Here is a 25,565-nt window from a genome sequence, read left to right on the forward strand (position 1 = left end):
TGTACATTTCAAATATTAAACAGTCAGTTATAAAACGGGGATAAACAAATCAATTAGCAATGGCATAGATAAATACAACTGGACCAAATTTATGGTAGGCCTACAGAAACTGTAATTAAAAGTTTAAAAACACTGCATGGTTCTCTTTTCGTGAATATGTGAGCTGCACGCAAATAAGGCGCAGTTTCTTTGTGTTCCTGCAATTAAATAATTTTAAATCACATTAAAATGCGTATGCAGGAATCGATAAGCAGAATCAAAATGCACTCATCTTATCGAATACCTGGTTCTTGGAAAATTGGAACCGGTTCTAAAACAGACCTGGTTTTTGATACCCAACCTTAATAATAAAAGAAACTTACCCAACCTTTCAAAAGTTCTAAATCAGTATGATGTGTCTTTGAGATCACTACACTCATCAGGTGTTTTTAGAATTACTTTGATCAAATGCTCCTTTTGGTTGGGAAGAATTAAATTTTTTAAATACTGGTGATTACAGAGATCAGAAAGCTGGGGTTCTGTCCTCATGGGCTCAGCTCTGTGCCCTGAGTTCAACTGTCTTAAACACTCTCCCAGCTGCTCTAGTCCAGCCTACAGCCAAACCCACACACACACAAACTTCATCAGTCGCCACCTGCTCTGTTCTTATGCATGTATAAGAAGAGTCGACTTGTCACTTCTAGGCTTTCTGGGGTGAAAAGGGGGCATGTTTGAGTGCACTAAACAGCTTTAAACACTACCAAAGAGAAAGCGTCTGAAATAATGATAAGCTGTGTTCTTTCTGTTTGTGTGTGAGGGTGTAAGGTCATTGTATGAATTGTTGGGAACAGGAGGCCTGTGCAAGGATTAAGCTGGCTGCTCACATGCTGTTAGATCAGGCATCTGGCATTACACACACACACACACACACAATACTTCTTTCTATTTCAGTGATGACACTTTACACAACATGTCAGTGGAGAACAGGGGACTTTTACTGCTCTGTAAGTTTATTAGATATTACTGCTGCTTTTAAACATTTTTATGTGCTTGTTGTCAGTATGGGTTAATCTAACTGTTCGTTTTATAATAGTATTGATATTTCTGTTTATCATTTGTTGAAACTTTTTCCGCCTCTGTCACCCACGATTGAGATGTGGAATTTGCATAAATTTAAATCTTTGGTCTCACTTTCAATGTATTTTTCCACTTTAAAGGCAGACACATCTAAATCATTTTTTTATGTAAGCTTGTTGGTGTTTGCACCATCTTAAATGCTTGATAAACAGTGTTATTGATACTTGTTGAACTTGCATCACTGGACCAGACAGGCATCTGTAGGAGGAATAACAAATGGAGTCTTTTTATTAGGTATAATTTACATGTAAATGAATTCTCTCTCTAAGATGGAATAGACTGCAAGCTTCTGTTTGAAAGATGCTTCTTTTGTTAGGTAGAAAATGCCTGTTTTGTAGTACAGCTTTGCAAGAATTATATTGTCTCCTGAGCAGCTTTACATGCATTATCACATTCAAAGTACCAGTACAGACTCTCTATTATGAAGTATGGTTAGCTGATTGGATGATTAGACAGACATATACCACAGTTCTTCTTTCTGGTCCTCAAATCTGATTGGCTGAAAGTTCTTTCCATCCATGAGATATTCTATTTAGATTTAGATAGTTTTAAAAGTATATCTTGCCATGTTGCATTACTACCCACATACTTTTATTCATTGTAAATTTGCATCCCTGCAGGTTTTTTAATATTTCCTTTCATATGCTACCATCATAATGTACAATATAGTAACTGAAAGTCATTGTAACTACAGTAAAGCTGATGCAATTTGGTATTAACCTCTGCTGTAATGAAAATAAATAAATAAATAAATACAACTACAAGAAAGATTAAAATAAAAACTGCAAAAAGATGTTATGTGGTACATCCAGTGTTACCTTTTTATTTTATAGTTTTAGTTAAATATTTACTTGATTACTATGTATATATTTGACAGTATCATTTATTTTAGCACCTGCTCATAATATTTATTTTTGAATTTAGTGATTTATTTTTTTATTTTATTTGATTATTATTATTATTTATTTTTTGCTTTGTATATTTTGATTGTGTAATCTTTTGATGGGATCATTTCATCCATACATTCCATATGGGCACTCCAAACACACAGCATGGCCTTTTCTTTTATTTCTTATCTCTTAGTTCATTCCAACGCAGTATCTGTAGCATTTACAATGGCATGATTTTGTGCTGGGTTCACGGCAGAGCTGTTGACTTTACCCACCATGCAATGTGGCTTAATGTAACTGTCCCTTTTAAATCTGTGTTGTTCAGGTTGAAATATCAGAGCCGTCCAGATGGTCACTGCAAGTGCTTTTACTCTAGTTTAAATATTTGGCTATCTCTGGCGTTTTTGTTGAGCATCTCTCGAGGCAGGGCAGAAGAGAGTTGACTCACAATAGTAATACATCTCACAGCACCACCGACCTCATTTAATATCGCTTAAGGTAATGACTTTAGTGTCTTCTCTGCAAATTTGGTACAAATAATAATGTTATATGTAATGTTGTGTGTATATATATATATATATATATATATATATATATATATATATATATATATATATATATATATATATATATATATGAATATGTATGTATAATATGTATGAATATGTATATATTAGGGGTGTAACGGTTCACAAAATTCACGGTTCGGTTCGATACGATACACTGATGTCACGGTTCGGTACGGTACGGTTCGGTACGTTTTAGATACAGCAAAATGTAAAAACATCTCAACTTTTCAGAATGCCGCAAGCGCACCAAGGGTCATGTGACAAGAACTAACCAATAAACTTCATCCTTTCCTGAAACAACGTTGAAAGCTCAGCCAAGATGAAGGAACAGCTGATCATAGTTGTATATGGATTGCAATTTCGAAATAAATTTAGTAGCAGAGCTAGCCTACTGCAAGCGATTTTTAGAGCTGCAAATCCATTTATCCTTTGCTGAAATTTCTGCGTCTTCATGGAGAGAGCAGGTCATTGTTGCTTAGAAAAGACAGACGCCTCAGGGGCGCTTCTGCCCTAGCGCTTTGGAAAGGAGGAGAAAGACGCGCCTAGCGTTTTCCATGCGTTTTTAGGCGCGATATGTGAACGGCCCCTACGGCGCTCGCTCACTCAGCACGCGCTGAAGGCTCTTTGCAAAATGTCTAATGCATTTAACAGACCAGAAATAGAAGATCCTCCAATAACCAACAGGTCTGGTATTTGAGTGCACTTTGGATTCCCTGTAAGCTATAATGATGATGACAGAATGAATGGTAAATAGTAAGGTCTCATATCCGCGGCTATAACGTAAATGAAGCCTACCAATATCGCCGTGGTGATGTCTTTTGCCCTGTTTGAATCCGTTGGAAATGTCTGTCTAAATGCAGCAGGGATAGTTTGTTGCGTGCATGTTTCTCCTTTTTTTCGTCTTTTCCCAGATACTGACACACAAAGGTGATGTCGGCGTAAATGAGTTGATGTTTCAAGTATTCCCACTGGTGTTATTTTTTTGTTTTGTTTTTTTGTATTCCCGCTGGTGTACCCTATTGTCATGTAGCAGATGCGACATACCGTTGTTTTTTTATCCACCACTCTCTTGCCATCACCATAGCTTACAGGGAATCCAAAGTGCACCCAAACACCAGACCTGTTGGTTATTGGAGGATCTTCTATTTCTGGTCTGTTAAACGCTTTGGCCATTTTGCAACGAGCCTTCAGCGCGTACTGAGTGAGCGAGCGCCTGACTGAGTGGCGTAACATAAACAGTTGGTGTTTTTTTCTTCTTCGGGGGTGTCAGGGGCGTTGCCTGTTACGTCGTTTGGGTTATTGGGCTACCTTGTTGAACGCATATCATTATATTTCTTTTTTTTTTTTTTCAAATATAATTAATTAGTCCAACGAACGGTTCAATACGAATACGCGTATCGTTACACCCCTAGTATGTATGTATATATATATATATATATATATATATATATATATATATATATATATATATATATATATATATATATATATATGAAAAAAGGTTCACATTACTTCTCTTTCTTTGCAGTGAGCAAATTTTTTACACAAGCCTTTTTACATTATTTGCAGGACTGGGCAGCTAGCTCACTTCTTCTGAACATACAAAAGGAACATTTATTATTCATTATTACATTTGTTTGCCTCTCTGTGTCTACATACTGTAATTTGATGCAGACAAATATTTGTTTCATTTTCAATTAATATTTTTTATAAATCTTGCCTTTGTTTTTATTTTGTACAGTTCTCTGAGATCCAGTTATGTTATAAAAATTTTCACATAAAAAATCTTATTTAGCTAATTTTATTTTATAAAAAATGAAGTGAAGAAATAAAAATGAAGTGAACAACGGACAAAATTCTTACTGATATGGTTTTGCACTTCATTAAAAAAGGTTACTCAAATAAAGTATTGTTTTATTTCTGCATGGACCTGTGTTTGCTGCTCTTGTCATTAACCTACCACATGCATGAATCGGTGGGCAGGGCAGAAAAGGCTGTTATGTAGAAGCAGGTGTTGATCATCTTTTGTGGAGGTGGTGTTTAGCCACTATATTATGTCATAAAGTGGCACATTCCAAAACCTGATTCCAAAAGTTGTTTTTGGACTAATGAGAAAGTTTTGAGTTCTAAAACTTACAGAATGTTTGTTATAGTACATGGACCTCTTATCAAAATATCAAGGGCATTTGGATTTCTCGGTTCATGACCTCTTTAAAATGTTCCCCTACATCTTATATTTATGTAAAAAACTGCTTTGTTGTTGTGCAGTTATGGAGTGTAAATTAGTGGAAAGTCCTACATATTTTCTCATGATTGGCTTTGGAATCTTTTTGTCTGAGCTACAGTAGCTTGAAATTTGTGTCTACTTGCACCTTTTGACCCAGAAACACAAATTAATCTGTACAATGGCTGCCGCTCAAATCTGCAGCTTTTATTTTCCGACTAAATAGCATGTGTTTGCCTGCTCTTTCTCTCTCTCTTTCTACCTCCTTTTATTTTTACTATGCTGGATTCATTTAAATGCCAGTGAATCAATCTAATAAATTGCCTGTGTTTATTTTGATCTGCTGCCAGCTAGAGATTGCTGGTTTTTTATAAAAAAATAATAAAAAAATAAAAAAAAAATAAAAAAAGAGTAGACAAAGTCTAGTGTTGAAACTACCACAGAGTTTGAGTAGGTATTAAAAAGACATTTATCGTGTGTTTCTCTCTCTCTCTCTCTCTCTCTCTCACCCTCTCTATCTCTCTCTATCTATTTGCATAGATATCCAGGAGTTTTATGAAGTGACCCTGCTGAACTCTCAGAAGAGCTGTGAGCAGAAGCTGGTGGAGGTGAATCACATGGCTGAGCAGTGGGAACACCCTCCTGCCAACTCAACCTCACCCACAGAGGGTCTGCAGCCAGCCTCCACACCGCCAAAGGTGAGACAAATTATAACATTTAAACTATAATATTAAGAGGTCTTAATTCAGAGGATGGGAAATTGTGACACTGTCTAAAGTGATTGCTAAGCTGCAAAATACTATGATTTCATTAAATAAATATGAGTGCTGCATGTTCAAAGTTAAAACCCTGCACAGTACATTCTATAGGCTCACAGTTTCAGAATAGTTCACAATAAATGGATGCTGTGTATTGATACCAAGCAATTGCTTATGATATAATGTTGATAAATGATGATAATGTTTACTTTATGGTGTTATATTGTTCATCTTTTTGAATGAGCATCCAGCAATAGTGAAAAGTAGACTTTTCTAAATTAGACTCCTAGTGTATTTTGGGCTTTTTATATTTAAAAGACCTGTAGTATGCAAGAAGTTTGTTTTATTATTATTATTACAGTGTTTCATTTAGAATTTTTTTTTCAGCTGTGGTGGTAGGACTATTTCAAATGGACCCACGCCACCTCCTCCCCCAAGAATCATATGTACTTAAACTCAGAATTTAATTTATTTTAACTAAAAATAAATAAATAGCACGTAAAATAAGAACAAGTAAATAAATGACAAGCAATAGCACAAAAAAAACAATAACAAGATACACTACCAGTCAAAAGTTTTTGAACAGTAAGATATTTAATGTTTTTTAAAGAATTCTCTTTTGCTTACAATGCCTGCATTTATTTGGTTCAAATACAGCAAAATTATAAATATTGTGAAATATTTTTACTGTTTAAAATAACTGCTTTCTATTTTAATATATTTAAAAATGTAATTTATTCCTGTGATTTCAATTTGTAATGATAATGATGATTGATATTACATGTAAAATCATTTAACAAGCACTATAGAAATAAAAACGGTAACATTTAAAAGAAGCATTTTAGTTTAAGTGTATTCAACCAATCTCTCTAATCTCTTTTTACCGAAATAGTGCTAATTCTCATGCTGGTGTATTGCTGAAATCATTGAAGGGCTGATGTCCGTGGGAGAATTGCGAACCTCAGAGCGCCACCTCACTGTACAGATGTGTACAGTTGTACAGTTCTGTGATTAGAGAACATACTGTATGTTTACATTAAATTAATTTTAGTCTGTTTTATATATAATGAAATCATTTTGCATGTTATCCCTCTGTCTGTGTGGGTTTGTGCTGGGTGATCTGGTTTCCTCCCACAGCCCAAAGACATGCAGGTTAGGATAACTGAACATTCTAAATGGTCTTGTGTGTAAAGACCAGACTTGTGTGAAGTGAAGTGAAGTGAAGTGACATTCAGCCAAGTATTGTGACCCATACTCAGAATTTGTGCTCTGCATTTAACCCATCCGAAATGCACACACACAGAGCAGTGAACACACACACACACACTGTGAGCACACACCCGGAGCAGTGGGCAGCCATTTATGCTGCGGCGCCCGGGGAGCAGTTGGGGGTTCGATGCCTTGCTCAAGGGCACCTAAGTCGTGGTATTGAAGGTGGAGAGAGAACTGTACATGCACTCCCCCCACCGACAATTCCGTCCGGCCCGAGACTAGAACTCACAACCCTTTGATTGGGAGTCCAACCCTCTAACCATTAGGCCACGACTTCTACCCTCTAACCATTAGGCCACGACTTCTACCCTCTAACCATTAGGCCACGTGTATGGATCGACTTGTGTATGGAATTACTGGGTTTCACCATGAACATATCCAGAAAAACTACCCTGCACCTGTGTTCAAAAAAAAAAAAAAAAACTTTAAAATGACCCAACAAGATGAACCCAGCGTCTGGGTTAAAAATAATAACCCAGCATTTTTTTTGAGTACAGAAAACCTACCCACACCTGGATAAAAATATCAAGAACAACCCAGTAAAATGACCCAACAAGATGAACCCAGCATTTGGGTTAAAAATAATAACCCAGCATTTTTTTAGAGTACAGAAAAACTACCCAGCACCTAAGTAAAAAAATATTAAGAACAAACCAGTAAAATTACCCAACAAGATAAACCCAGAGTTTGGCTCAAAAATAATAACCTGTCTTTTTTAATAGTGAAAACTACCCAGTAACTGGGTACATTTTTGTTTTTTAGAATAATCCAGTAAAATGACCCAACAAGATGAACCCAGTGTTAAACCCATAATTTTTTAGAGTACAGAAAAACTACCCTGCATCTGGGTAAGACATATAAAAAATAACCCAATAAAAAACAGATTGAACCCAGGATTTGGGTTAAAAAAAATAACCCAACATTTTGTTGTCAGCCTATGGAGAGAATGTTGTTTGCTGGTTTTACAGCTGCAAAGAATTCAACAATACAAAACTACTTTATTCTGAACATGTGTGCAAAACCATTTTGGATTTATATCCTCCTTGGGATAGTGGCCTGTGAATGTACAACGGCATGAATTAATGGGGCTCAACCTGGTACTATTGATGCATGGCAATATTTTTCTTCTGACATTTTAAACTATATAAAAACTTATTTTATTTCTCTTTTAGATTGAGAAATAATGGAGAATATGTCTGTTGCTCCCCCTTTCCTGTTTGTTTGTTTGTTTGAATGGATGTTATTTTATTTGTATATAAATAAAAAGTTGATCACAAAAAAAAAAAAAAAATATCATAATAACCCAACATTCTTTGGAGTGTAATATATGTGTGTGTATGTAGGCCTATGCATGTGTCCCTCATGTCAAAATAGCCTGTGTTCTGGCAGTGATAAAAATAATTTTATGGTTTATTTGGGATCTTTCTGAAGTCTATACCTTGTTGTGTAGGCCAGTTGAAGAGAGGACAGTCCCCTTGGGGGAGGTTTTATTTCTCAGCATGTACATAAAAGGCACACACACAGCACAGTGTACATAAAAATTAAATGCAGCACAGTGATAGAGGTTTACAATTTAAACCCGGAAGTGTTTAATGTGAATAGATTTTTTTTTTACCAGATTCCATTGCCATTTAATCTTGATGCTGCAATTTTGGAGAAAATATAGACATTAAAGAATTCTCAGCCTGATTTTGGTTGATTTTCTTTTTAATTTGCTCTTAAAATGCTGGAAAAGCACCTTGTATGTGTTTGAGACATTGTCATCAAGTGAGTGGAAAGGCCTGTGACTATAATTAAAGGCAGTGAATGAAATTGTAGATATCTGAAGAATACAAATGGAGCTGTATGCAGGCAGTTCTCTTTGTCTTCTCAGATGCTGGTGAATTCTGCTGCATTGCTCATGACTGCTGACACATCAGCACTCACAAAAGCATAAAACATGTCAGTCAAACACCTACTGATAAAATGGTACAAGTGTACTAGAGACTTCGTGTGATTAATGAACCCAGTTTTCTGAGAAAGTGAGATTGTACTGGACTGAAAAGAGCCCCAGATGAGATTCTTGTTGCTCAGCATATTGCATTTAAAAATACAAAGCACAAAGATTAAGATTGTAAAAGATTGCATTTTAAATAATTAAATACAAAACTTTATATCAGTTTCAGTTAAGTAGATAAGGTTTCCATGTCTTAAATATGATTTATATTTCTATATTTATTGTGTAGTATTTTGTCAGGTTGGTAAGTAACCATTGCACATGCAGTCGGCAATGTATATTCAGTTTTTTATTTTTTTCGTCCAGCCACTAGGGGGAAGCTGTCTCTGTGTGAGCTGTGTGTGTTGATCCCAATGTTTCATGGTCTCATAAGACAGAAGAACATCATGATGACATCAGCATCTTTAAGTATGCATGTGTCCTCACTGAGCATATTAACTTTGGGATGCAAAACTAGTTAGTTACTGCATAATAAAATTCACAAAAACCTATGCACTTCTTATGTTAATGTAATTATTTGTCAGTTATCTTTGTCATTTATTATAAAAGAAATCAATACTTAAATTTAGTAAGGATTTATCAAATTGATCAAAATGCATTATTACAAAGGATCAACAATAGAAAAAAGAGATCAATAATGTTACAAGAGATGTCTTTTTCAAATAAATACTGTTCTTTTGAATTTTCAATTATTTAAAGTATCCTTAAAAAAAGGATTTTTTAAAAACACATTTTAAACAACAATATTAAGCAGAACAACCATTTACAACATAAATAATATTAATAATAATAAAATCTTTCTTGAGTATCAAATCAGAATATAAAAAAAAATTTAAGGATCTTGTAACATTAAAAAAATGCAGGAATTACTGCTATAATGATGGTTGTGCCATAATTAAATTATATTTTAAAATATATACAAATAGAAAATCGTTATTTCAAATTGTAGTATTTTTTTCACAATGTTACTGTTTTACTTTATTTAAATTATGTATTCAAATAAATGCAGACTTGTACACAAGTACACAATGCTTAACAAAATTTTGTGTGTGTGTGAGAGAGAGAGAGAGAGAGAGAGAGAGAGTTGTTTGTGCTTCTACGGTTGGCTGTTATATAAGTGTTTGTGAATTTCAGACCGATGCATCTGGCCTTCTTTCTCTTCAGCTTGCTTTATAAATTATATATTATTTGTGGACAGATTTTCCAAGTAGAATTTTAATTCTGTGACTTCATATAAATGTTTTAAATTACAGATTAGTTTATAATGTATACAAGCAATATTGCCCTCAAAATCATACTTTTAGCCTGAATATCAGCCATGCTCTTGAATATCAACAGCTCAGTTCATAGTGTCATATTGTTTAAATCAATATCAATAATACCATTATTATTATTCCTTTTTAAGTCACTGGATTGTACCAGACACTAGAGACAGTGTTTTCATCTGAAAGAGTGTGTTTTTGTCCTCAGCTCACAGAAGAGAGTCACATGGAGCTGACAGTAGAAGAGCCTGCTGCAGGAAGCACCAATACAGAGGTGAGACACACACACACACATACACACACACACACACACACAGTCTTTCCACATTCAGGTCAATATTCTGACAAATGCAGATTGTCATATGGCAATGTTTACACCAGCTTTGCATGAGGCAGAGAGGTTTTTCCCATCACTCCTTAATTTGGATGTTTTTTATCCATTTGTAGAGATGCCTTAGACTGTTGAAAAGTGCTATGTCAATTAAACAGTGAGAGGTTTTAAGATGAGTTTTTCATAACATAGCAATCCATTATCAAAATCAAAATGTAGGGACATTTGTAGAGACATGAGTGTTTGTCACATTGCTTGAGTATTTGTCAGTTTATATACTATTACTGTTTGTACTTCTGGGAGAAATAATAATTGAAAACAGTACTATTTACATTCTATTATTTATTAAGAGCTTTTGTTGTGGTCCGTTTTTACATTAATTTATATATATATATATAATTAATATATTTTTATATTTCTGTTTAGCTTTGCTTCATTTAATTGCTATTTCCATTGTCGTAATTTTAGTTCAAGAAGTTGTTGATGTTTAATCTAATATTTAGATTTTATTTCAGGTTTAGTTTGGTTACTAAAAGCATACATTTTTTGGGGGTTTCAGTTAACAATATAGCAAGAAGTGTGTTTGTATGTACAGTAAATAAATCCTATTTACTTTTTTAAATAAATGTCATTATTCATCACGTGATATTCTTCCTCAGTATCTCACTAAATATTAACCAATAATATCATATTTTATTGATGAGCCAATCAGACAATGTTTAATAAAATCCCTACCCTAAATTATTTTGTGTTAGATTTGCAGTGCATTAAGTTTTGAAATATGGCATATTTCCAAGTGAGATTTCATATTTATTTCTTGTTGTCTTTATCCTCATTCCTTAACACACAAGTCCTCTTTGTGGCTCACTCAGAGTTCATGTGGTAAATAACAAATTTAATTTTTTTTGAGAAATGATTAAGAGCTAATTGTAGTATTTAACTGCAATATAGAAGTTATCTGTGCAGCGGAGCTGATCGGTGACAGCAGCATTCATGAGAGACTCGTCCTCTCCTGGAAAAAGCTTTCTTAATTACCTCAATCTGGCAGGGGAACTCCATGCTCCATCGGGAATTTCAATTTGGGAGAGAAAGAAAAAAAACAAAAACTTGTAAACCTTGTAACATCTACCTTCTCCGAAAAGTCCAAAAGTTTGAAGATCTGACATTTTTTATGCATTCTAAATGAGTCTGGCATCTTTCATCTGTATGTACTGTTAATGGGTGGGTAGGATAAAAGTTTAAGCTGTGTATTTGTGTGTGTGGAGCCTGTGTTTCTGCCTCTTTTGCCAGTACAGCTCCCATCTTGGAGGCGTGTTGATCTCCAGTAATTGCCACCACTGTCTAACTCAACCAGCTTGAATGCTCGCAGCGTTTACCAAGCAGTTAGAAATACGCATACATGCAAGAACCAATGTTCTATTCTAAAAACCTGTTTCTGAGCAAGAATCTTTTCAAAAGGAAACCTATTTCAGCCCATATCACAGAGGGCAACATATTGTGTAATTGTGCTGACCTTGTGTCAGTATGATTTCAATGGTGCTTTAACAATATGAGACTTCAGTGAGTCAATCTGTGTTATGAGTGACCCACATGTACTCAAGACTAAACCAAGGACTCTGAGTTTTAGACATCTGTGGCTTTTATGTTTTTGAAAAGAGGGCAGAGCCAATTATAGGCAGGCACAAAGACGAACCCAAATATAGCTGGAATAGTACAGAAAGACTAGATCCGTGGAAGTCCAGACAGCAGGGTGGAGGTCTTTTTGGAGGTTGCCTTTTCTGAATGAATCTGCGACAACTCCCTCTTTGGTTTCTCAAGTGTGGGATACCTGAGTGTCCTGAGGTCACTTGGTTTGTAGATTCTCACACACAGGGTCCCTGCGGCTCTACCAGATGTCCCGTCTGCACACATGAGAGAGCAGCACTGCCCGCAGGTTTGTCGTCTGTAAACGTTTACAACTGCTCTGTGTCTTAGGTGCTTATACAGTCACACACACACACACACAATACACATAGCTTTGTTGTTGAGTCGGATTGCAATGTTGTATCCTGCTAAATCAGAGTCATCCGTAGAAAATGAGCTTACGCTGAAACTAAGGAGTTGTGGACACAAAGCCTCAGGCCAAAATAAAAAGCTTAATCTATCTTACCCAAGGGGTTTTCTTTGTGTGTATCGTTGTTCGAAATAAAATAAAAAAACCTTGTAGCATGGATTGCGGGTCTGTCCTTCTGACCTGGGCATGTGTGATATGAGGTTAAAGAGGGTCTGAATGATGAGCTTAAACTCTTAGTACTTACAAAGAATGTATTTTATAGAATGTAACATAACTTTAACTTTTCAGAATCTATTAAGTTGCATATCGACTAATATGTGCACCACCAAAATAATTTCATAATCAGTATTGTTTTCAGTAAAAATATTTAAACATCTTTTAAACTAAATACATTTTCTTGTAAAACTAAATTTGTATAACATATCTTTTGAAATTTTCCTGCCCCATTGATGTAGTTTTGTCGTCTTGTACAAATACATATATCAAAATAAAACAATAAATAATTTTATTGTTAGTCTCTTATGCTTAACCTGGCTGCATGTATATGATGAAAAAATACAGTAAAACCAAAAATTGTCTAAATTGTCTCTTCCAGAAATCATTTGCTGCTCATCATATTACAATCAATATTTATTTATTTATTTATTATCCTTTTTTTTTTTTTCAAGATTCTTCAGGTTTGGGGGTGGGGCAAAATACATTGTCAAGTCAGACATTCGACAGACATAATTACTGATGTTAACACAAACGGAAAATGTGTAACAAATACCTCGCAGATACAAACGGGGTAAATAATGTTTTTATGTTTTGATTAAAATATAGTTAACACTAAACATAAGCGAAACCCTTACAATTCACAATTTTTTACAATAGTGCTCTCATTATAAAGTTAGCGTATATGACAGTAGTTATTAATGTTCTGCATTTCTGTTTTGAGAGGCACTCGCTGAAGATGACCAGTAGAGTGAGCATTTGATAGCAAGTTTTTAATCAATGGGATTAAATTAATAATTTCATGTTGAATAGGCTTCGTTATTTATAAAACATAACGTTAATATTAGGACTTAAAGCCTATCTGCAAATAGAGCAGGGATGCAAATGAACGTGTCTGTGCAGCTCTGAATGAACTCCTTTTGTGGACGTGTTCTTCACGAAACAATGTGCAGAAACATGGCAGCTAAACTCAACGTTTTATTAATATATATTTTATTAATATTCTGCTTTGTTGTTTGTCCTGCTTGTGCTGCGCAGTAAAGAGATAGTGCCTGACTCAACCAAATGCATTTTATATCAGGTAAATAATATATCCACAATATATATAAACCGGCTGAAATGTTTTGAAATCACTTGAACCCTACCTGATCGAAAAAAAATCCAGTCTCTGCCTGTGTCAGTTTGAGTCTTGGTAAAGTTTTAAATCCCTGCCGTCAAGATGCTCCTCTGTCGGTCACGGATTATGGAAAGTGAAACATAAATCTATAGGGGTGGTTGGATTTATTCATGCACTTTAAAATATTTATTTGAAGCTTCTTTCTTTTCAGATTCTTATTCAGGGCTTTGTCATAATAGGCTGCATATTAACTTACTGGGAGAAAACCGCAAGTTCTATGTGAAATCAGACATTTGAACTCCCCCATATAAACAGAATGGCATAATCATAACAGCCCGCGAATATTCGACTGTGAGTTTGGTAGTTGAATCAGGTTCCTCGAATCGAAAGTTTTAGCTTTTCTTTTCTGTAATAGACAGACAAAATTTTTTGTTTTTTAGAGCTCTATTCTAGTCCTTTAGTAATTTTTGGAAACTTAAAAGAATGTGAAGGGCCTCTCTTCTAGAAACAGGGTTAGCATTGTTAGCATAGTAAACAGTGTGCTAATAGTTTGCTGAGAGTTCATGTAAGGAGAACACAAAACAGAATTTGGCACTAAAACAAAGATTGCCTCACCAAGTTCACGTTTGAGCGTAAGAGCCACTGTCTCAATGTCTTGACGACCTTGTTTCTTAATTATTCCCCCATGTCTGTGGGAAAGTGTTGTGGAGAGGAAGTTAAAGCACTCGGACTCTAATGTGATCACTCAAAGCGGCTTTGAGGCCCATCTGCTGAAGGGCTTAGTGTGTTTGTGTGTGTGTGTGTTTGAGGAGTAAGACACAGACATAATGCGTGCAGAGGCTTTTGAGATGCTAGATGCAGAATGAAAGCCATGATCAGGGTGCTGTTTTGTGAGGAGCTGGAATTGGAGAAGCGGGCAGTGTGCAGGCAGCAGGTAAGACTGACCAGAAGATTAGCAAGATTAGAAAGAAAGCAGGTCTGGGTAATAATACTGCTGTTACTTTAAGAACTACCGCTCCATGCAAGACAATCCAGTGGTCATCAGCTGGAAAGCCAGGTGAAACTTCAAGTGCTTGTAGCTGCTTTGTTTTTTATTTATAAAGATATGCTGTATGCTCTTTCCCCCCGGACATAGACTTTATTATAGTATAATTTTATATATTAAATTAATTTTACATTTATATTTAGTATATAATACTTTATACATATAAAAATCATGATCAGATTAAATGTGCTGTGTTATGATTCTTCCTAAATTCTTTTATGGTTTAAAAAAAACAACAACAAAACAAGCAGTAAATAATGTAAATAATTATAACATTTCCATTTTGGGGTGAACTTTCCATTCAGTCGTATACAGATATTCAACTGAAAACAAACCTTTTCTAGTAATTGACTCACTTATTAAGTAATTTCTTCTCTTTCTAGAAAATTATAGGGTTAACTTTTCATTTGATCCCAAATCTTCATTGTTCTCATTCCTCTTCACTGATATATGTCTGAGATCCTCTAAAGATTGAAATCGCCCCTGCTATGGTCAACATTTTGTTCTCAAGACTGTTTTATCTATTTTTCAACAAGACATAAACACTTCATGATTGTTATTTCATGACTGCAGTAAGCAGCTCTCCCCTCTTGTCTGTTTATTCGTTTAAAGTACTTGGGAAGATCTTGATATAAAGAACAGATGTGTGATGTGCCAATCTCTGCTGAAGCATTACTGCAGTTTCCTCTCTGTGACTGCTCTCTCTTTGTCTTGTGCCTGCTCACTAGCCCTGTGCACTTAAAAGGCAGGTTATTTGAGCTTGCTTCGTTGGTTTTCCAAGACGCCCCAAAATAAAACCTGACTGATGTTGTCAAGGTCAGTGTGAACTGCTCACTCTCTCCCCTCTCTTAAACCCTCCAAACTACCCATTCTTACACTTCATTTATCAGCACAACTGGCTTGGATTCAGCTTAGCTGTTCCTCAAACAATAAAAAGAAGGAAAAATCTAAACTCTCACAGCACAAACAGTGACTACAATAGCTATTTTCCCAATCGTAGTGCAGATTCTCAGAGCTGTCTCATCTGTGAGGGGTGAGCGCGTCTGTTCTCTCGCGCATGGGTGTGCGTGTGTGCGGCGAGCTCCAGAGGAGGAGGGATGCTCTGTGATCTCAGCAGCAGCAGAGGCAGCAGTCTGAGCCCCAGCCATGCAGCTGAGCAACGGATAGTGCTAACAAGCGCCGGGCTGTAGGACTACGGCAAGACCATGCCTGCACAGAGAGAGCATTAGCTCCAGCCGTGCCTTCGTTCCTCTCCCTTTCAGTCTCTCTCCCCCCTCTCACCTCTTTCAATTTGTTAATGTGGTGCTGATGAAGAGGAAAATAGCTTGAGCTGTTTGGCTCAGGATGGATTGTCTGTGTATTGTCACAACTAAGGTAAGGAGAGCTGGAAGTGGATGAGAATTGAATGAGTATGAAAGGGAAGAAGCTTTTTTGTCCTTCCAGCTGTGAGTATGCGTCGGCGGTGTTGTTTGTTTCGTATTTCCTTGATGTTTCTTTTAAAATTGATTTTTAATGTCAGTGTGTTCATTGGTTTACGTGATGCATTAGAGTGTTGTATTGTATCAGGCTTAATAATCCCATGTCGCCGGCTCTTTGGAGCCATCAAGGCATAAACTTGTTAAAAACTTGCATCCACAGATAACGAGACTCTCTGTAGGAAACGGGGCTTTTAGCTCCTCACCAGCCGCTGGAGCCAGACTCAGTGCTGGTGGAATACATTATTGATGGTCAGTACATCAACAAATGGTCCAAGGCTTTATTGGATTTTCCCGCTTTCGTCGGTGCAGGTATCCGGACAGGAAGCCCTTTGAGTGGCATTAAAGGATTGAGAGTGCCAGTCTACCAGCAGTACTTGGGCTAATGGGGTTTATTTCACTGGAGCAGAGCTGCTTTGTTTTCATGCTTCTAAATATACAATATGAGGGATCTGATATGTGCATCTCTCTTCAGTTTAATGTTCTCTGTAGACTTGTCAGCGAGGGAGGGCTTGTGCCTAATCTGTAGACAGCTATCGCTCTCATTCACAGTCAGTGTTGCAGCTGCAGTTCACCATCCTGTGAACTGAAATATTAATGTTTGTATTTTCGTGCTTTGTTGAATCAATGCTAGAAGTGCCATTGTGATGGTAATGTGGGCAGCCCGGCTATGTGTGGTGAATTCCAAATGTGGTCTTATTACAGCTGAATGGGAAGTACCTTAACGCTTATTGTTAATTGGTCCAGTGTATTTTGTAGAAACTTTATGAACTCTATAAAAATGGCTAATTAATATAAGGCATCAATAGTTTTTCCATACCCCTGGAAACAGGTGGTGCATTGATTGCAATACCTATATACCTATATATTTTAAATGAAATAATACTATTAATCAACAATACATGAATCATTTAAAAAAGATGGTAAAGACATATTATTTAAAATAAATAAATACTGTGAAATAAATTCGTTCCTTTGAAATTTGTTCATCAAAAACACCTAAAGAAATTATAACAGGTTCCACAAAAGTATTAAGCAGCGCAACATTTTGTTAATGTTTGTAACATTAACAATAATAAGAAATGTTTCTTGAATACCAAATCAGCATATTAAAATGATCTCTGAATCATGAGACACTGAAGACTGAAGTAATATAAATAAATTACATTTTAAATCATATTTAAATAGAAAACAGCTGTTTTCGATAGTAATATATATTTCACAATGTTATTGTTTTTACTGTATTTTGATTAAATAAATGCAACCAGTGTTTTGATGATGTAATATCCGGTCCCAGCTGAGTTGCTTACTCAGATTTTTGCTTTCAATTCCTTGGTCACCCACAGGAATTATTTTAAGCTTTTTTCTTCAGCTGGACTATGTGAATCATCGTTCATGTCTTATGAAAAAGTATTTCCTGTCCTCTAAGTGGCTGGTTGAAGTGTTTCTCAGAAATAGGCAATTACTTAAGTTTTAAGGTACACAGAGATCTAGAGAGCAAGTTGTCAGTGTAGCCCAATACATAATGTAATGATAGCAACTAAGTACACCTGTCATTCACAGGGTTCCACACATCATTTGGGTTCTCTCTTTCAGACCCAATGAGTAGCTACACCCAGTTAGAGTTATACACAATTTTTTTTTTTTCATGAAGACTTATTTAAACACTATTTACTTGAACACTGAAGTTTTTTTTTCCCTCTCAGGGCCTTTCTCTTTAGTCTTTACTGACTAAAGAGTGCAGTGCTTCCCATGTCAGCCAGAATGTTGAAAATAGTTTGCACAAGATACATAGAGACTGTAAGAGGCCAACTGCTCAAGAAAAAAACCAGACTCATTTAGGAAGCACTGAGTTCTGTGGTTAAAAGAGCACCATCCTGGTTTGTAGCAATTTAGCAGTGTAATAATGCTGTTGACAGAGATCTGGCTCCTCTGTGGCTCCCTGGGAAGCACAACTCAAGACTCATTGGGTGAACTCCTCTATCTGATAGAAAAGGTGAAATACGAGTGAGAACATTAAATGGAAAAAACAGATACATCTTTGGCCTCTAGAAAGCAGTTTTTCTCTTTTGCCCATAGTTGCTGACTGACGCCAAGACTTAAAGTTGGCCCAATTTGTCTGAAACCTCTTTTGTTTGATTATTTATATATATTGTTTTGTCCATACAGATAATTTCAAGATAATTCAAAACACTTCTTATTATTTGTATGTATTATTATTATTTTTTATATGTTGCAAGCCAAATTGAAGCTTGTATCACCCACATGAGTGCCATTGCAATCAGAACAGATATTCAGATTTAGATGTATGCAAAAAAAAATACAGATTCAGAAAGTCATAAACTTGTCATTGTATCATCAGGAGACAGACATTCGCAGAGGGAACAAGATCTTGATGAGGGAATATCCTCCCTCACAAGAGCCAATTATATTGTACACGCTGAGAGTTATTATGCCGTGCTTCATCACAGGAAGTCTTTCCTCCAACAATGCCGTTGTCAGGTTTTTTTTTTTTTTTTTGCACTGTGGCTGTAAATATTTCGTGTGAGTGCCTTCTATTTTAAGTAAGTGAAGTGTACACGCACATCCAGCGCCCTCCACCCCCTCCCTCTACTTCAAATGCACGCAACAATATATCTGCATCTTTCCCTCTCTCTTTCTGTCACTTCCTCCACTCTGTTTTGGGTGGTTAATGTTACGTAATATTTGCGGGATGCACTCAGTAGGTTTTGCCTTAGAGAATATCATCCCACACACATGCTGTGTGACGCTGGGTGTTTATGTGTGTGTTCCAGTCCCCTATCACAGCTGTTTTTAGTGGCTAGCACAAAGGTGATGTAATGACAATCTTTGCCTCCACCCCAGCAGGGCAACCCTCTCTGTTCGCTCCCCTCTCCTCCGCTGGACGGTGTGGGTTCTAGGGTTCATCTGCGTAGGAAACACTGATTGATTGATTTTTTCTGCGATCGCATCTCTCTGGTAAAGTTGAATATGTCTGCAATTCTTCTGTTCATTCACTCAGGCGGAGGTGTCAAATTTGCAATGACATTGCCTACATGCTTTGCAGAGCTTTAACACTTTATGACTTAAAGTCCCGTTCACACCAAGGATGGTAACTATAATGATAAAGTTTTAATAATCTTTATAATATTATGAAAATAGAGCAGTTCACACTTCAAATTTAACAGTAATGACCCAGAGGAACAGTATACTTGTAGTCACTTTCAGAGCTTTTTTTTCAGTTTTCAGAGTGATACAAATACTGACCTTAAATCAACTGAATTGCTGACATTGAATAGTTGAAAATTAGTGCTGTCAAACAGTTAATCATGATTAATCACATACAAAATATGTTTTTGGTTGCATAATATAGGTGTTCTTTGTACATTTATTATATTATATATATACACACACACATACATACAGTATATATTCAGTAACTGTGTGTGTTTATATATACATAATAAATTCACACATACGCATATATTAAATTATTAATACAACTTATTTTGTGATTATGATGTGATTAATCATTTGACAGCACTATTGGAAATTAAAAATAAAATGTGTTTATGGCATAGTTTCATCTTTCAGGTAATACTAGCTCATCCTTATGTTCTACTCTTATTTAATTACTTTGGTTTGGAGCAGAAGGCTCTCTTTCTAGAATGTCATTAAAATAATAATAATAATAATAATAATAATAATGGATTTAGTGTGGGTCGTCTGTAAATCAGCAGAATAGGGACAAAGTTGAACACTGTCTTTCCCTCTCAAAATGTTTTGCCTTCAGCCTTTTAGGGTGCACCCTGTAGAGTACTTAAATTGAATTAGTCCTATTGTCAATGTTTTGTGAATGTGACGCTGCTCTCTAGATCATGGTGAGTAGCTTTGCAGTACTGCTGAGTTCAGAGTTGTAGAAAAGCCTTTCTGCATCTCTAAGCGCCCACCCTAATCCTCTCATTGCATTTGAATATGTACCAGAGCTAAACATGTGCAGTGGGGCTGGGACGGCAGATATTTCCAGAGCGCTGCAGTGACATAAGGCCAAGTATGAAGACTAGACTAAAGACCTTAGTGATTTAAGCTGCTGTTAATGTTAAGCATATGTTTTTTTTTTTCTATTACCCGATAGACATCTTTAAAATACACTTCCATTGAAAAGTTTAAGATCAGTATATATATATATTCTTTTATTTAAAGAGAGCAGCATTTATTGGATTACCAATACAGTAAAAATCATCGTGAAATAATGTTACAATTTAGAATAACTGTTTTCTGTTTGAAGAGGACCTATTTGAGCCCTCAAAATGGACCATAGAACATTTATTTAATTTTGTAAATGCCCCCTTTTCTCTCTTTAAATGCAAATGATCTGCATCCCAATTCATCTTAATATCATACCCTAAAAGTATGTGTTCTGTGAAGAAAAATTGAGTTTGTAGCAGAGGCAAATAGGCAAGCTTTGGAACATGCTTCATTGTCTTAACTTCGTCTGTAATGGACTGCTCTATTGCTTAGTTACATGCATCCTTTTGACTTCAAACAGTCCTGTCAATCATCTTGTCAGTTAACATCATCCAGATTTTGTATTTAATTTCCTAATGTACTGGAGAGAAATGAAGTAGCGCAGTCGTGGGTTTTTCACGAGAACTCTTCTCATGTGTTTGCATAATGATGCATTTAAAAGTTAATGACCAGCCGTGTCTTTATTAAACTTCAAAAAGTAATCAAACTGTGAGTTGATCTCATTAGTTGTTGTATGAACGGAATTTTTAACATTTCTAAAACTCTAAAGTTGATCATATGTGAGGATTTACGTTTTAGATGTTGTTAGTGTCTCTTCATTAGTCTAACTGACAGATATTCATCAAATAAATAGTTTAAATAGCTATAACCTTTATTGCACAGGACTATCATAGTCATCACACCAAACAGGGACCTTCAGACTGTGTATAACAGGAAGATTGCTCACAGCAGGCTGTTTGAAATGTATTGTTGAAGGATGTGGTTTTGTTGAAAACTTTTGATGGCTGTAGCAGAGGCGCTTTAAATGAGATGAATTAAGTTCTTTGAGGGAGTTTAGGCCCAATCCCATTTCTAGCCTTTAGCCCATACCCTTTCCTCTACCCCTCTCAAGCTCCAGCAGTTGCACAAGTGCCATTAAGTTCAGATGGTGGTGCCAGGAGCAGATTTGGTAGCACTATGGGTGGTGTGTGGAGGTATTCATAATAAAGAACAATTAATCATAAAATTACTGTTGTTTTGCGATACATTAGAAAACGTATTCCACTCTTATTAAATGTACCATTATTTTTCTTCGTTCATACATAAAAAGGTGTAAAATTCTGACAAAATCTGATTTCTTGATGATTTTATATTTTATAATAGTGATTTTATAATTTCAAAATATAGAGAAAAAGTTGAAATGAATGACTAATTAGCCAGTAAGTGCTCCTCTGCTGCTGTCTACTGGTTATAATTGGGATTTGATTTATTATTATTATTTTTAAAATTTTACATAAGTGTTTGTTTACCACAAAGTATATTTTGTTCATCCCATTAAAATAACATTCAAACTGGATCATCTTAAAGCTTCAAAGTGCTGGAAATAGTTGTGTGAAATGCTTGATAGTTGTTGAAAAGTGCTTGAATTTCTCTCTCAAAAGGTTGAACAAATCCTGAAATGAATGATATAACACATTCGACTATTTCTACCACAACACCGTGGTTACAGTTAGCATTGACGCTTCAGGTTTCCTTACTTATGTCAGCGCTGTTTATAACAGAGATCTCTGTGCAGAATTTGAATGATTCTCATTAGATCTCGCAGTAACCTTATCATTGTGTGGCGAATTAAAACGCTTCTCACTGGATCTCGCAGCACTGTTGCATCTGTGCAGTAACAGTGTCGCAAAATCAACTTTGGTTCCCTAGTAAAGCTGTTCTAAACTTGGACAAGTTTGTTTGCGTCGGAGTCTGAGTTGCACCTCTAAAACAGCGCGGTTTAGTTTAGTTTTTGTTTACAGTATGATGTTTCTAAAATGCACCAGTGCGACCGCTCACAAAAGTTAGTCACACCGGCAGAAAAAATGGTCACAGTCTGGAGCCCTGCCTCTATTTTGTGCGTGTACGTGAAGGGGTAGGGGCGTCTCAATTCTCTTTAGGTTGGAGGGGTAGGGGTAAGGGGAAGGGCCAGATAGCCCATCAAACGAAGATTTTTCGGGATCACACTTCAAACGAAGGGGTATGATAATTATCAGCATAAACCGGCAAACAAAAAGACACATACATGCATTATTGGCATTAATAAAGATTTTAATGAAAATTATTCATGTTACATTCAATCGTGTTTTCGTATTTATATTAATGTTAAGGAGGTCTAGTACCCCCAATACTTATAAATCGCTAAACCTAAAGAGAGAGAAAAAGATTAAAGTTGCGTGTATGCGTGTCTGTGCGTCTCTTTTTGCAATAAGTGAGTTTACTTCAAAAACAGCGTTTTTGTCCTCTCGTGGCTGGAAAAAATTATGTAATGATTCAGTATTTAAACTGTTTTTAATAAAATTCATAGGGCAGCGTTGACAAGTTTCTTAGCTCCTGGGTGTGTGAGCTCTGCAATCTCTGATGTGTGTGTGTATGTGTCAGTAAGCAGCGCATTAATATAGAACGGTAAGGCACTAATGCACACCAGTATTGGTGTGTATTGTATGAGTTAGATGACGCTCGATGACGTGTGACGGTATAGTAGCTGTGTCCCAATTCTCAGTGGAACATTTTCACCCATACCCCTTGACTCTTTAGCCCCTTTCACACTGCACGTCGGACCCGGCAAATTAACGGAACATTGCTGGGTCGCCTTCTGTGTGAAAGCAAACACATCCCGGGATTGATTCCAGCATTGAACCCGGGTAAGGGACCTAGTAACATTGCCGGGTTCAACCCGGGATGAGCGCTGTGTGAACAAAAGCCAGATCTAATGCTGTGTCGAAGTGATGATGCTCGTTATCACGCAACTCTTTCACCAGCTGTTTTGAAGGAAGATCAACATTCGCGACAAAAAAATATGTGCAAACTGTAATGAAGTAGAGATTGAAGTAGTTCCTCACTTTCCGCGCTGACGCAGAGATTCGCTTTCGCTTGCTTCAGTGAAAGTATAACGTGCCTAACGTTTTCGACTCGTACATTACACATCACACCCTGATGTCACGTGTCGTTACGGGATCTTTATGGGTTGTGTGTGAAAGCACGCACATATCCAGGGTAATCACTGGCAGTGTGAAAATGTAAAATCTAGTGACCCGGGAACAATTGCCGGAAAACATTACCCGTGTATTTGCCAGATTGGCAGTGTGAAAGGGGCTTTTGTTTCAAGGGACAAGGGGTAGGAGTTGGGGAAGGGGTATAAATTAGAATTGGGATTGGGCCTTACTCTGCTTTGCATGTTAAAACACTTCAAAACACTTTGAAACTGGCTATATGTTTGTCTGAACGTGATAGATGGGTGGAAATGCTTGGGAAACCTATTTGAAAGTAGTTTGTATTTTTATTTTTTCTGAAAATCATTCTGGTACTGGAATTTTCACTAGTGGCTGCAGGGAGCTTTAACATGCTCACTTATGCGTTCATGGCAACCCCGCTGGCTACATAATCCATTCTATAGCAGAATATGCAAAACATTTGGTTCCCTGTAGTTTTATGGGAAATAACTCCTCCAGTGTGACAGGGATACAATGAAATGGTTATATTGTTACACTGTTGTGCAGGATTGCCCCAGTTCTCCCACTGACACCTCACATAAAGTGGTATGATTACCCAACCCTGAGGAGTTTTGAAGAAGACTGTTTGTAAGGCGCTTAATGAGGTAACAACTGTGATCTACTGAATGAACAGACAGAGGAGTGTGGGGCCGCTCTGATGGAGGTCCGCTGTGTATCCAGTGATAGGAGTTTCTGAGCACTCAGATTTGTGCTCTGAAGTGTGTGATGTATGTTAATGAATTTCTGTACCACAGCCTCCAGGTGCTTTAGAGTACCCTTGGATCCGAGGTGGGGATTTGCATGGCCTAGGTATTGAGAGTGAAGTCATGCAACGTCACACACAAACACATTTCTTATCATCATGTTACTGTTATCATGGACTTCATATTTATCTTCAATTATTTATTTTCTCCCAAACCTTTCTGCATATATATATATATATATATATATATATATATATATATATATATATATATATATATATATATATATATATATATATATATATATAAATATATATCGATTTTGGTTTTATTTTGTTAAAATAAAATGTGTTTTTATTATATAATATGTAGGATTATTCTTATACTTGTGAAAACATTTAGTCCCTACAGTATAACTAGATCTGACCTAGATCTGACACTCTTTTCCAAAATATGACTTCTATTGATTTTATATGAAGCTACATTTTGACTAATACAGACTTACTCTAACTGTAAAAAAAAACAAAAAAAAAAACATTGATTGACATTGATTGTTGCATATCACAAACCTACAGTATAATATGCCTAACATTATGAATCTTTAACTATGATTATATAATAATGATCATATTAATTTCTAGCTTTTATATGCTCAATTTTGATTGATCTATTTTATATTAGATTAGCAACCCTCTACATTGTGAGTAAATCAATTGCATATGCGACTAAATCTTAATTCTGGGCGACTAAATTATGTCTAATATTAGCCAATGGCTAATAAATTCTCAGATTTTTCTCGCCATTGTGTGAGTTGGAGGCTAAATATAAGTTTAGCACATATATATTTTTACTCGCCGAACACACTAACTGAGCGCTTCAGAGTTTCACTCTCCGTCAAACGATATGTGCTGTTTTCCAGCTTATCGTAATGGATGTGCAATGCATATGTATTTGACGTACTGTAAACTCTAGTGTGAAGGCGTGCGACTCACTGTCACTTTGTCTCACACACAAAGAGAGAGAGAGAGAGAGAGAGAGAGAGCATTGACGCGCTAAATGGTAACGATATTCTTTGTTGTATTTTCCTGTCAAAATAATGGCATTCCCTCGGAATTCTTCAGCTTTTAATAACTGCAGGGTTTTCCAGTAGTGGGCAGAGCTAATGCACAAAGGCAATTTCATTGGCTGGCGCTCACCTTTTATCGTCCCTGTTTTGATTTTAGGAAATCAGTTCGAGCGAACGCACACAACCTGATTAATATTCATGAATCCAGCAGCTCA

At 36.2% G+C, this 25,565-nt stretch overlaps 1 protein-coding gene across 17 annotated transcripts in view; it reads left to right on the plus strand.

Moving 5' to 3' along the window:
* Nucleotides 1-25,565, plus strand: part of dlg2 (discs, large homolog 2 (Drosophila)) — a 191,930-nt gene that overhangs the window by 13,980 nt on the left and 152,385 nt on the right. For 14 of the 17 annotated variants that reach the window (XR_003293022.1, XM_026273740.1, XM_026273743.1 and 11 more), the window contains exons 3-4: nt 5,340-5,497; nt 10,296-10,361. Coding sequence is in view for 16 of the 17 variants with exons in the window: in XM_026273740.1 (XP_026129525.1) it covers nt 5,340-5,497; nt 10,296-10,361 (224 nt within the window). In the remaining variant the exon portion in view is untranslated. Of the gene's footprint in view, nt 1-5,339; nt 5,498-10,295; nt 10,362-14,641; nt 14,736-15,851; nt 16,221-25,565 lie in introns of those variants that run through there. The other 3 variants (XM_026273751.1, XM_026273758.1, XM_026273754.1) reach the window with 3 other exon arrangements.

The sequence above is a fragment of the Carassius auratus genome, chromosome 10 (genome assembly GCF_003368295.1).
Source record: "Carassius auratus strain Wakin chromosome 10, ASM336829v1, whole genome shotgun sequence".
Lineage (NCBI taxonomy): Eukaryota > Metazoa > Chordata > Actinopteri > Cypriniformes > Cyprinidae > Carassius > Carassius auratus.